Here is a 13,647-nt window from a genome sequence, read left to right on the forward strand (position 1 = left end):
AATATTATGTGCTGTCGTTGCTTCTTCAGGCAAACAGATCTTATTAGAAAACTAAGTGACCAGATGTAATTCTCTTGATTAAGGTAGTTTAATATTTCTACTGATACATGTACTTTAATGTCTTCCTTCAGACTTCATAGTTTTTGCAGTTGAATTGTGAAAGTTCAGCAGCTCAGCTTCAACAGTATTCCTCCTCATTTTGCATGCTGCCTTTGCTGTTTTGTAGAGCTACTGAATGCAAAATGAAGCTGCAAGAGTGTGTTTGCTCTGTAGCAAGCAAGGCATGAAGTACTTCTTTCTAAAGCTGTGAAGTACATCCAGAATATTCATAACGGTGTTGTAGGAGATATGATTTAATGTGTGACATTTAGTGCAACACCAGGTGATTAATGCTCATGGTAAAACACAGGCTGGTTTAAATAAACAAAATTAAATATATTTTTATGGTTATAGAAATCATGTGTGACTTAGCTGGGGGAATATCTTCTGCTGTTCCCAAATGCTTCCTATTTGTTGGCTTGTTTTTAAATGCTTTGATTGTTCACAGGACTTTCCTGCCACAAAAAATCCACTGATACTTTGGCTCAACAAGGCTGTGACTTGGGCAGTAACTTGGGACACAGTGGGTAGCTGCACATCAGTCTCCCTCTTGTTTTATGATCAGCAATTTACAGCACCATATTGTTCCACTTTTCAGCCTTAGAAAGACACAAGAGCTTAAAAGGGCAGGGACCTTAACCCAGTGCCAAACCAGCAGGATTCCTTCTTTCCTGTCCCAAGGGCATTTGGCCAACTGTACCTGTTGGTCTCTCAGCATGAGGGTTACGTCCCTGTTCTGGCAATGGTATTTGCTGTGCAAGGAGTCACTTGGGTTACAGTCATACAATTGGACCAGAGACCAGTTCTGAGTCCAGTGTGTGCCCTGGCAGTGCTCCAGCTGCATACTGGAGCAAAACCATATGATTCAGACCACCATCCTTCTGCACCTTCCCCTCCATGGGAAGGAAACACAGGCATGGAAAGCACTAGAGCGTATCCCATGCTACTCAGCAATCCCAGGCAGAGGAGCTAAGGAGAAGCCAAAAGGAGCACAAGCCTCACAGCAGACAGGCTCACCATCTCTCTTTGGATCTCAGATCTTAGCCAACAAGTCAGTAAAACATCACTTGCCTGCACAGCAGCCTTGCCCCACATGAAGCAAAATTTTAACCCGCAAGGTTCTATTCTAAAGTTCTGCAATTAAGAACAGGAGTAAAGACATGGATTTTATACTGCTCTACTAACTGTGCGGGGGAAAACTGAGTCCTAACTGCTGTGTCTGTGCAGGTTCACTGCTACAGCAGCTTATTGCTACATTTGCAATGGCATGACACACAAAAGCAAATACTGTCAGAGACGCCCCTTGGTTTATTAGGAGATTGTGTGTTCCATATGTCTGTGCTTAATGTGAACACACCTGCAAAATTAATAATCTCCAAGCTCCATTTAAAAAATAGGTTTTGTACAGAAACTAAAACATATGCAGGGCTTCACAGCACTGAAGGAGATACAAATATGAAATGTTTCTCACTTGAAAACCTTTGTCTATGGAGTTGTCAGGATGCATTTCCTGGGGAAACAGGAAAGACTTCTATTTGCCTTTTCTTGAATGTTGTTCAGATTATCATGCTTACACTGAAGGGTGGAAAATGGGCTGCCAGATGGCTAACAGCCCTTCTGAAAAATAGCCTTCTATGTTAGTTTTTGGTTGAGTTTTTTTCAACTTGTCATGGAACTATCATAGTATAATCTCTGTACCCTTGTTGGTCATAGAAGGAAGAATACTTAAGCAGGTGTTATCAAGGTTATGACAGCCTGAATTAACTTAACGTAAAGATACTTCTTAGTGCACTGCCAATAAATCTAGTAACAAGTTGCTGTATCTAGAAAATAGATGCAAAGTAATACAGAAGCAGTATGTAAGGGCATCAGTTCTGCCAGCTCCTCAAATAGGGGTCATGGCTCTTCTTCAGGGCCTGCTGTGCTGACAGTGGCTGGGTGCTCTGCCACTGCCCATCATGTTAAACCCCTTTATTTCCCTAGGATTCTCTCCCTTCATCTGTCTACTTGTATTTACCTTGAGAATTCTCTGTGCAATGGTTGTAGGCAGAGAAATATGCTGCCAACAGTCTCAAGAGGCCTGAATTCACCTCATTTAACTTCAGAGACTGAAAGACAGGAACCTAGCCAAGCTAGGCTCCCTAAACAGTTACAGAGAGAGGGAGAGAGACAAACAACCTTTTCATTCCATTATAGGCATCCTGCACCAAGGAAAAGTTCTCGAGCCTCTAAGCCAAGGGGCATGAAGTGGCTAAATTATTTTGTACTCTACTATCTTATGGTTTCATGCAAAGATATTTGGGTTAGGTTTTGCTTACTTATTATAACACAACAGTGAAATAGTGACAGTATTAGTGATTCTCATAGTAATGCTTCTCATAGCCCACATTTAATGGAGTGCCTGCATGTCTACACAAACAAAATACAACTTCAGAAATTCTCCATCTTTCATGCTTATAGTCTGTGATTCAAAACCTGATTCATTTTTTTTCAGGTAAGTGGCAGGAAGTCATTTTTGGAAAGAGGGAAAAAATGGAGTTCTTACTAATAACAGAAAATCCCAGGTATGTCAGTTCCCACCCAGTTCTTTGTCCTCATGCTTCAGGACACAGCCTGAGGGAAATCTGCATGTGATCCAAAACTGACTGAAACTAATGGCAATTTTAAAAAAATTATTATTATTTTCATGGATTACAAAGGGATCTGGAGAAGACTCCAGATGATTCTGAGGGAATTTAGCTTTTTTTAAATGGAGTTCTTACTAATAACAGAAAATCCCAGGTATGTCAGTTCCCACCCAGTTCTTTGTCCTCATGCTTCAGGACACAGCCTGAGGGAAATCTGCATGTGATCCAAAACTGACTGAAACTAATGGCAATTTAAAAAAAAATTATTATTATTTTCATGGATTACAAAGGGATCTGGAGAAGACTCCAGATGATTCTGAGGGAATTTAGCTTTTTTCTGATGATGAACTTTTGCTGTGTTTGTTTGCTGACTTAAATATTGAAGGTTATGGAACTAGGTATTTCCTGATTTCTACTCAGAAGTGCGTGCACTTTCTCCCTGTGGACGGTTGCTGCCTACCTTGTTGCAATCATCAGGGTGAAGAGGAAGAACTGGTAACATCCTTGGCTTTTTTAAAGTGCTGGATACAAGGCAAGTTATTTTACTCATAGCTCTAAGCTTTCTGTTCCACGTTTGGCATAGCTCAATAGAAATCAAGAGTTCACTTCCTCAGAACACTTTATTCCAGAGATGCATACAGGTTAAACTTGGAAAGACACTGGAAAATAAATTAATTGGAAGTACTCAGGGTTAGCCTGTTCAACTTACACCCTATGAAACTGTAGCAGTAAGATCAGCATTGAAACACTGTGACAATTTACAAGTTTTGGGGTTTCACTGAGGGCTTTAATAGCAGCTCAGCTGATGAAAACATATCCTTGGTTCAGAGTTGGCAGAGAAGTTTTATATGATCTGGAAAATGACCAACTCTCACTACACAGCAGCAATTCCAAGCTGCAGCCTGACCCAAAGAGAATGTTTCCCACCGAGGAATGTTAAGACCAGGAGTTCTCTTGCAATAAACTTAAGATACTTTATTAATTTCTGTGTCAAACTATGTCAGCTTTCTGGCTGCTACATTTAGATATATGCCATTTACAAAGTGTATTGACAATGATAAAATCCTTATATTGGCTTTTTGTATCAGACTGGTGAGATTTGGCATTGTCCAGACCATACTCCTCACAGGTTTCAGGACAAGATGGACTTCTTGATGTCTTTCGTTTCTTAGCATGTTTTGATATATTTATTTCACTCTGTTCAGGCAATGCTATCATACAGTTACTGTTTGTAAGCATTGCAAGCAAGTCCAAGTTGCTAGGTTTTAAAACATGACTCTTTACAAATCTGTATCAGTAGAACAATAATTTTTACTGTTATTAGGTTTAAACTCTTTTCGTAGCATTAAAATACTTGAAGGAATGGTTGAAACCTACCTAAACAAATTGTTCTTAAAGAAAACAAAGGATTTATCCATGGCCAATTCCAAAACCTTAACAAGAGCATAAAAGACATGATTTAGACTTCCACAATCCAGACTTCCTCCATAAGGTTTTTTTTTTTCTTCCTTCCTTAAAAACATTTCTACACAAATACAAAATAATTTTCCTGTACAAATTCTCCCCTCAGTTGGCCCAAAGGATGACTCTTTCATGGGAAAGAGAAGTGTGTTTATGACAGATATATAGAAAAACAACTTGTTATCAGTAAAGCATGGGTCATATCTGAAACATCATTCATACTGTGATTCAGTGTGGCTGAAAAAGATAAAAGCTCAGGCAATGGGCTAAGTTCCTCAGGCACAGTAACAATTCTGCTCTTTTTCCTCAGCGAGGTCCTAGTAGACCTAGAATTTTACTACCATTATCTGCAAGAATAGTTTCCAGAACACAGTGTTGCAAACACATCATTAAGAAGATAAAATCCAAGCTATTTGATCCCAGTCAAAAGCAGAGAGTGCTAAGAAGGCTTTTGTATACAATGCTTTTTGGGAATAGCTGCCAACATTTTGAGCTTTGTTGTTTTTGTTTGTAGTTGCATCTTTCTAAAAATTATTAGCTGTCTGACCTGCAGGCAAAGCCATTAACTAAGTTTGGAGGCTGCATTTGTAAGGTGTTTTGAAAAAACCCAAACAACTTCTAAAATAGCAATTGGAGCAGAGACTCACTTCTAGTCTAGATAATAACTTACCTCCCCATCTTTCTCCATTTAGCTACCTGCCAGAGTGACTGTGAATAGGGCTGATATCCTTCATTAGCTTTACAGCTCTGACTACTGCACTATACTATTGTCTATAAACTGTAATTTAAACTGCATTTTATTACATGACATTTATCTAGCTTTTTATTCAGTTTGTCTTACACCTAGAGAAATTGGTCCATGGCTCAGGCTTCTAATTACTGCTGTGAAATGAAAAACATTCATGTGGATGTTATTGTAAGAGCAGTTCTATTACAAAGAGAAATCACCTGAGAAGCCCTGGTGAAGCCTGGTTGCTGGAGGTAACAGTTATGTACTATCCTTGAGGAGTTTTGCAGTGCCAGCTCTGTTTGAGTGTTGTGAATGGTTTCCCATGTGTAAACTTTGTTTTATAGCCCTTAACCAAAGGCAGCTGGAAGGCAAAGACAAGCTACTGAACCAACTCAAAAAGGTCCCCAGTAAGCAGGCAGAGTCTTCATTCTGTCTGGACCCCTGCAACTACCACAGCTTGATGCAAAATCCTTGGGGTCTGCAGACAGTTTCACAAATTAATCTACAATTTCTCATCAACTATGCCAGTAGATGCAGAGAAGCTCACAGCAGAAGTGAACTAACTTCTTGTTGGTATTCTGAGTTACTAAGGCACCACTTTCCTCCTGCCTGGCCCTGGGTTTTGGGGCTAAATCATCTGTCTTTTTAATCCCTATCTTTTATTTTTTCATTGTAAGGAGAAAACCAAAGATTGTCCATTAAAAGGGACAGAAACAAGTAAAAAATTAGCTTGGTTTTTGGAGAATGCCTTGTCTTTTTCAGAAAATTATCAAAGTTTAAATATTGCCTCCTTCCCTGGAGGACAACTTACAGTGGTGTAACCTCACTACAAGGGGAGAGCACCTGGGAACCTGCTCAAACAAGAACTCCAGTGACTGTTTGTAAGGCAGCAAGGGAAGGAGGAAATAAGAGCAGTGAGCAAAAGAACAACAGAATGATAGGCTCAGCATATCAATGACTTCAACCCTAGTTATTTCTGTCTTGTAGTTAAGAACATATGTCTCCTGTTGCAGCACTGACACCCTGAAGTAACCAGTTTAACCCATCTCCATGAACAGCAGTAGAGCTAAAGGGAAGAAGCTTTTGCTTTTTACCCCACACCAAGTACACAAGACAACCACACAGGCTGAACTGAGCAGTGATTTCCCTATCAACAATGAATTCAATCCAGCAACCTGCTAGCAAGAGTCAGAGAATGGTTTGCAACACAAAGCAGGGTTTTCTGATTGTTTTGAGCCCACTACCCCAATAACTAAACTCAGGCACCTGGGTTTACTTACGCTCTCAAACTCCAGCAATTCTCACTGATTTTATGATGACCTACATGTAGCTGAGTCCCATTCAGGATACTCAGCTTACCAACATTCCCATAGGATTACTGTCAATGGGAAAATACTTCTCAGCTTCTTAGGATAGAGTGACATCTTGTGGTTTCTTCTTTTGACCATCATCAAAAAATAAGAAGTAGACACTAAAACCTTGATTAATTTTTTTTTGTTTCTGGCATACCACTAAGATCCTATTTCAGTAATATCATGGAGTTGATTCCCAGGAAGTGATGTTTCTGGGTTTTTTCAAAACTCAGCCTAGCTCCCATTAAATACATGTTGTACTGAGCTAAACAATAGTTCACTTCACCATCAAAAAGTCTTTTGCAATGTTAATGAACATTAGTGCTTGAAACCACAACATTTTAATACAACCTGACAAATTTTTGTATGAATGTAGCACTAATGGGGAAAAAAACACTTGGTGCTTATGGTCATGTAAAAGCAAGTGGTTCTTAGTTAAGAAAGTCAGTCTCCAGTGGCAGCACCACTACTAACAGGATTTACATGGAGAGAAGTCTTGCCAATCACAGCTCTGGGCTCCAGTAGATGTATGGAAGAACTACAATTCCAGCATCAGGGAACTGCATCTTACACTTAAACTCCATTGGCAGAACAAAAGGCTCTCAGTAGACACTGTCATATCATGGGTCACTTACACAACACGACTACAGAAGTTTCAGTCATTTATTTTCTGATATAGCCTCCAACACAAAATACAATTCTTAATTTTTTTAAGACTGTACACCTGAACTCACATATGAGCCACTATTGACAAATTCCCCTTACCAAAAAAAATACAAAGACAAAATTATTTTGCTAGTTTTGTCTCAAAAAAGCAATAGCATCTTTGAAGAGAACACCATACAAAATCCAGATAAAAAACCACACTGGAATAGTATTAATATACCTCAATAAACTGGTAACAATACTTAGGATATTATCATTACTGAAAAACAGTATTGAGAGCTGTTCTTGTGGTCTGCAACTAAGATCTTTGCATAATTTGGTAACAAATCAATTCACATTGATGAAGACCAGGTAATTTTCAATTTTCAAGGAACATGAAAAGGCTATTTTGCATTGGTGAGGACAAGGAGAGTATGAAGCGAAATAACTAGTGTTTGAACTTGTTTCTGCTGGTTTTCCTATTTCCCTCTTTTAGGCAGTTCTCAGAATAAGATTTGGAATATGTTATTCTGCATCATTCCACTCAGTCCCTGTGCTCAGCCTAACTGCTAGGGAAGTCTGTGCACTTGCCTGGTATCATCTATAAATACTTCTGACTGGCAGCTGTCCTTCCATAATTCCATACCTCTATCTTCAGTCCTCCCCTTGGTAAGAAACATCTATGCTGCAAAGAACTAATGCAAAGAAAACACAAAATTGGTCAGGAAGAACTTTCAATAGAGTGAAAATAAACATGATTGAGGGTTGTCATTCTGCTTTTGCACGTCCTTCCAAATCACAGGGAACACTTGAAAACTGAGCCTGAAAAAAAGGAATAGCTTAAAAATCAGGCTCCCATACTGTTGAAACCATAAGAGGTCCTCGGCATATGGGTCACTTCTACAGACGCTAGGTGATATTCACAGAATCATTTAAAGATGCAGAACCAGCTCCTGTGTAACTCCATGTCAAAGGAGCTGGTTTTACCAGCAGTGAGACTAGTTCCATTATGTTGGTAAAATTAGCCCCTGGCTCCTACTTAGCAGCACTCCCTTTTTTTCCCCCCCTGCTTCCAATCATAACATTTTTAGCTACACAGAACTGAAAGGACAAATTTTGTCTAAATGTGAATACAAAAACTGTCTCACTATATCCAGACTACAATACACTAAGGTTATAAGCAACACCAGCCCACTAAGGAGCTTCATTTTCCTTCTGTGCAACAGAACTGAACAATTCAAGGAGACAGGGCTAGAAATGTGTTCAAATGCCCTTTCTCCAAGGGACCATACCCAGCCTCCAGAGAACATCCATCACTTTGCAGTTTGACCTGCATGATTTGCACTGGCAGTATATAAAAGAGTGAACATTGTGTCAAATTTTGGAGGTTCTCTTTGCATGAATAACTTTTTGAGCAATATGTATGCTGTTTTGAAGTGAATGTTTGCCAGAGAAGCCTGTAACTAAAATTCAGCCAACACTCATTTGTTCCCATAGAATTCAAAAGACAAAACTCCTATTGACTGAGAAGAAATCAACATATTATCCAAAAGTTTGTATTTATTATCTGTTTCAAAGGACCTCCTCCTTTCTTTTCTCCTATTCCCTCTTACCTTTTTAGTAACTTCTGTTCTTTCTGTATTTTGCACAACGAAGGAGGAAATAATTATACACCTCTTTGGTGACAACTGGTACTTCTCTTGAAAATGGAAGCAGCAATTAATTCCCCTCCTAATATTTATTTGTGCTTTGTCATTCTGCTCTCTGTCAGTAAAAAGTTAAAGATAAAAAGGGTTATATTGTTCCTTTAAACATTTATTAATAGAATACTTTAGAGACTTAAAATTAAAGATTTTTTGTTTGTTTTCTTTGAAAAAGATCATTCTAGATTCCTGAAATGACATACTGCAAAGCTTGTGTTAAAGCAGAGCAACTGCTCTGGGGAGAAAAATATGTGCATACAAGTGACACTACTATTCAACTATTTTACTTCAGTCACATACACAGCTATTCTACACTGACTAGTCTCAAATATTCATGCGATCAAATTTTATTGGCATCAACAGTTGTGGAAGGGGAATTGCAGAGCTGCATGCAGGTGCATTCATAAAAGCAACATTTTAGAATCACGTGGGAGAGTTCACACAAAGTCTACCACAGTTATCTTATAGAATAAAATCCACGAGGTTTAATTTGTTCCATTAACTTTGATGAGACAGTATACCACAGCCTGTTTACTACTTTTACAGGAACAGATCACAATTTCCAGATGTAGTTCTTCAACTCTGTAATAGTTATCATCAGAGTTTGCCATTTGCATTATTCAGAGCTGCACACATTCTGCTCCTGTCTCATTGATCAAGTCAGTCTTTGGACTGTAAAAAAAATGACGGGTAATGGATTTGCAAGGTTTTTTGCTTTACAATTCACTAGAACAAGAAACAGTTGTTGACATGTACACAATTTTATTTTAAGGACACAGCAATCACAATGACAAACAGAACCATTATTTTAATACTGGATGCTTTCCTCTGGAAACTGACTCGCACACAGTTAGACCTGAAAGCATTTTAAACAATATCATGGGGGAAAACACAGCAAACCTTAAATATATTAACTTCAAACTTTATGTGCTTATTTCCTCTTTTTGGTAGCTGATGGCAGTTAAAGCTCTTCAAAGTCGTGGCCACCTGTATTCATTGCTTCAGGGTGCATCACCCTTCCCATGAATAACACAGTACCTGTGGAAAAAGGGGGAAGGGAAGGAAAGACATCAAAGCCAAAGGAGAAGCTGAGGTTATAAGATGACAAACACTAAGTTCTAGAGCATGAAGTGCACAATTTCCATGGAAACCTGTGTCTCACAGAACTCGGTAGCCATGAAAGGCATGGACACTCCACTTGGTTTTGGCAAAAAAAAACCCCAAACCCTGAGTTGGTATTATTCCTTGCACACAAGTGACCCTTCCTAGCTAGACTCTAGGCATTACCACAAGCTAAATGGTTTAATAAACATGGATATCTACAAAAGGGATCTCAGAGACAGAAAAAACCCTTCAAACTGAACCTATCAGTTTTCTTAACAAACATGTAAGATACCACAACTCACAGACCCATATGACCTGTCGGTGTAAAGTCATGTTTTGGCACCCAGTCACACCCAGATCATAAGGACAAATTACAAATATGAAACTAAGGAATTAATCAATGCCCATTTTGCTAGTGAGTGCTGCTCTCATCCTTTTTCTGCCCCAGAACACTTCAAGAGCACAGCAGAATTATTCATAGCCCTAATATCTGTCCATTATGCAAATCATTTGGTACTGGAAACATCTCCCTGGTCTTACTACAGCCAAGCTCCTATGGAACATGATGATTATGGATATTCAGGGCACTAACACTGTGTTCTCTGAAGGAAAATTGTGAATTTTTCTACCCTGGTGTTTTAAAATCACATAATTGTGAATGTTTTTCAGGATTATGTCCGATTTCGGTGTCTTACTTGGAGAAACATTAGGGGGACATAGAAAAGGTCACTCTTTCAATATTAGGTATTATAAGACAAATCAAGGAAAATTCACAATACAAGGCCAATTCATAAATGAAAACATGCTGTTTTCTTTTGTGCATTTGATTATGTACTGTGAAAAATGTGGAACAGTTTGCAGCATTCTCACCTGTTCTTCTGTTTCTGACCAAAAAGAAAAAGGGATGATCAACTATAACTTGGGGATACAGCACTGCCATTCTGCTAATAGCAATCATTCCTAAAGGAAAGAAAGAACAGACAACTTGTTAAATAGCACTGCAAATTCTCCTGTTCTTCATGAGAGACTTGCTAAGCTCATCAGCAGACTCTTAAGTCCCACTCTCTCAGCACTAAGAGTCACCAAGAAATGGCATGAAAAATCTAATGGAAAATGCAAGTGACCTACAGAGGAACTGGATGTCTTTTCATGCTTTAAGAATGATTAACAATGGAGAATGGCACTAATTCCCAGGCTGGGCAAGCAGCTTATAAATTATAAGATCCAGAACCTTAAGGGGAGGTATGACCCCTGCTCACTTTTAGAAAGAAACTGCATTATATTAGCCAGCACTGCTGGTGTGTTTCAACCAGCTCCAGGCCTGTAGTTAATAGTAAAAGGTAATTCTTAACTGTGAAATATATAACAACTCAATGGGCTGATCTCACAGCTTTTAGTATGTGTCTTTAAATAATGCAGAGACTGAAAGTAAAATTAACTGGGAATCAGGAAAAGTTTGTGTTTGTTTTGGTTTTTTTTGAGATGCATGGATTTCTCCAGGACATTATTATTTCCCAGTGTTCCACTTCTACATTTTCACTGCACTGTTGATAAAGACTCATGTATGTCACTGATCTCTGCCCGTGTTAGTGTTCCAATCAAACCCTGTCACTGATATTCATGACAAGGGAAGTAATTCTTCCTCTCCTCAAAGACTGGTAACAAGTAGAGGCAATTAGAAGTCACCTAATGATACATGTTGGCAACTAATGCAAGTTATTTTCAGGAAAAGCAGGTGATAACCAAGTAAAACAACCACCTCACTTCCTAGCATTAACAGGGGTCAGCTATGTTTTTGCATTTAGCACTACCCATTTTGCATCTCTGTATATGAGCTTATTAAAATGCAATTGCAACAACCCTCAGCTCCTAACTATTCTGGATTAAAAATACCTTTGACTATCTCAATTAGTAGATAAAAAATTACTAACATGTAAGTTCCATAAAGAAAATACGAACTGCACTCTGCGCCCTCCCTACAATAAGAAGCAAAATAAGGAAGAAGAGGTTTTCCACAGGATGCTCAAAATTCTTTGTGAAACACATCACATTAAAAAGATGCTAACAACTTCATTTCCAGAATTCTCTTCTGAAAAGCAGCATATCCCTGCTATGCTGTGTTTTTGTGCTCTATCCTATTTAGCTTTCCTGGCTGTACAGCAAGTCAGTTTTACAAGAAATAATTAACACAGAATAACCAGATATTTGATTTAGTTCTGCTTTTCAGTCAGGTACCTGAGGCAGCTGCAGCTTCTGATCCTTCCTCATTAACTTCTATAAATGCCTTGTGAAATGCCTTTGCAAGGTAAAGCTCTTTGTTATCTGGAAAAGAAAAGGAAGCATATTTCAAGTGGCTGAACAGCAAGATTCAAGTATTTAAAAAAACCCCAACCACTATTATCCACATTCTATACCAAGCAGGGAAAGATAAGAGCTTTGTGCACGGGAGTTGCACTAAAATGCCTTCTGCCGATACCTTTAATAGCACCATTTACCTTGCTTAAAACTTGTAGTGCTCTCCTGCATGATCAAAATAGCTTGTCACTGCCTAGAGCACCAGTATACTAAACAGAGTAAAAGACAATCCTTTAACACAGAATTTTCAATACAACTGTTGGGAAAAAGGGCTATGACATTATATGGCAAATACTTGTACATAAAGAGTTTTATTTCTGCATTAGCAGCAATACAGACTTCCTCCAGAAAATTCAGTTATTTTCTTTCTTTTTGTCATTATACTTAAAGAAGCTGAGTACAAAGAGTTATTGGGAAAAACAACATGGAAGTAGGTTTTTTCAGTCTTGTTTTCCATCCTTCACTGAAAGTATTTTAATTTTGGATCAAGCCCCCTCCAGCTTAAGTCAGAGGATGTTTCATTAATTTTATCTGATGACTAAATGATCAGACCTATTAGAATAGTCAGCACCTAGCAGGAACCAAGGTACATAACACCATTTAATCCATTTGACTAAGTTTCATCAGCAAGACATAACAAGGATTAGATATACATTTATTGTACCTGCATAAAAAACCACAGTAATGACAGAGCACAACTGGGAGTTAAGAGAGAAATAAAAGCTCTCTCAACAGGGAGATAACACAAGCATGACAATCTAATCTAACCACCCCAGTGAGACAGCTTTACCATTTTGCATTTTTGACCCTTCCCAAAACATTCAACACCAAAACTTTAGCTGAAGGTTGACAAAGGAGGAAAAGCCTGGGACTATTAATCTAATTGTTACTCATTTATTTTGACTTTCACAACCACAGCCAGTAGTTCCAATACTAATGTGAGCCAAAACCACAAGAGACAGCAGTTTAAGATGTCTGTCCCCAGCAGATCTCATTACTGCCACATACACTCAGAAAAACTGAAGTAAACCTCCTAGTTCAGCTGCTTAACTTCAATGTCAACACCAAAAGCTTCAAATAATTGCCCTGGGATCGTGTGTAGTGAAAAACATACAAGATTGCTAACTATTGTACTCGTTCTAGGCTTTAGTTCCAAGCCTTCAGTAATGGCATCTTAAAAGCTAGGATAAAGTTTCCACTCTGCTACTCTAACACACGGGACAGGCAGCACTATCTACTCATCTTGAACACCAAGCACAGTTCTCACTGCTTTTGTCTCTTCAAAAATTAACAGAAAGTCCATTTGAAAATAAATGTGGTTGCAGTTCAAAACTAACATCACCTTTAAGCCTCAAGGATTACCTGTAAAAAATAAATCACAAGCTAACTAAAACAGTACAGTCAAGTGTTAAATAGTCATCCCCCAAGCTTCCAATCTATTACAGACACATTAAGACTCAAGTTTTCAGAAAACATTTTAGAACAAACACTAGACATTCAAGAAAATTAACTTAGATGAGATAATGAAGAGCTACCTAAGGCAACGAGGGTGACAGATACATGCACATCAG

At 38.5% G+C, this 13,647-nt stretch overlaps 1 protein-coding gene across 1 annotated transcript in view; it reads right to left on the bottom strand.

The window, feature by feature from the left end:
- Positions 1–9,359: 9,359 nt before the first annotated feature.
- Positions 9,360–13,647, bottom strand: part of SERPINI1 (serpin peptidase inhibitor, clade I (neuroserpin), member 1) — a 20,655-nt gene continuing 16,367 nt past the window's right edge. The window contains exons 6-8 of the mRNA XM_010006782.1: positions 11,957–12,043; positions 10,592–10,681; positions 9,360–9,655 (exon numbers count right to left, since the gene is read on the bottom strand). Coding sequence (XP_010005084.1) covers positions 9,579–9,655; positions 10,592–10,681; positions 11,957–12,043 — 254 coding nt within the window. The 3' untranslated portion in view covers positions 9,360–9,578. The remainder of the gene's footprint in view (positions 9,656–10,591; positions 10,682–11,956; positions 12,044–13,647) is intronic.

This window comes from Chaetura pelagica, unplaced genomic scaffold, assembly GCF_000747805.2.
Source record: "Chaetura pelagica isolate M959 unplaced genomic scaffold, ChaPel_1.0 scaffold341, whole genome shotgun sequence".
NCBI classification, from domain to species: Eukaryota; Metazoa; Chordata; class Aves; order Apodiformes; family Apodidae; genus Chaetura; species Chaetura pelagica.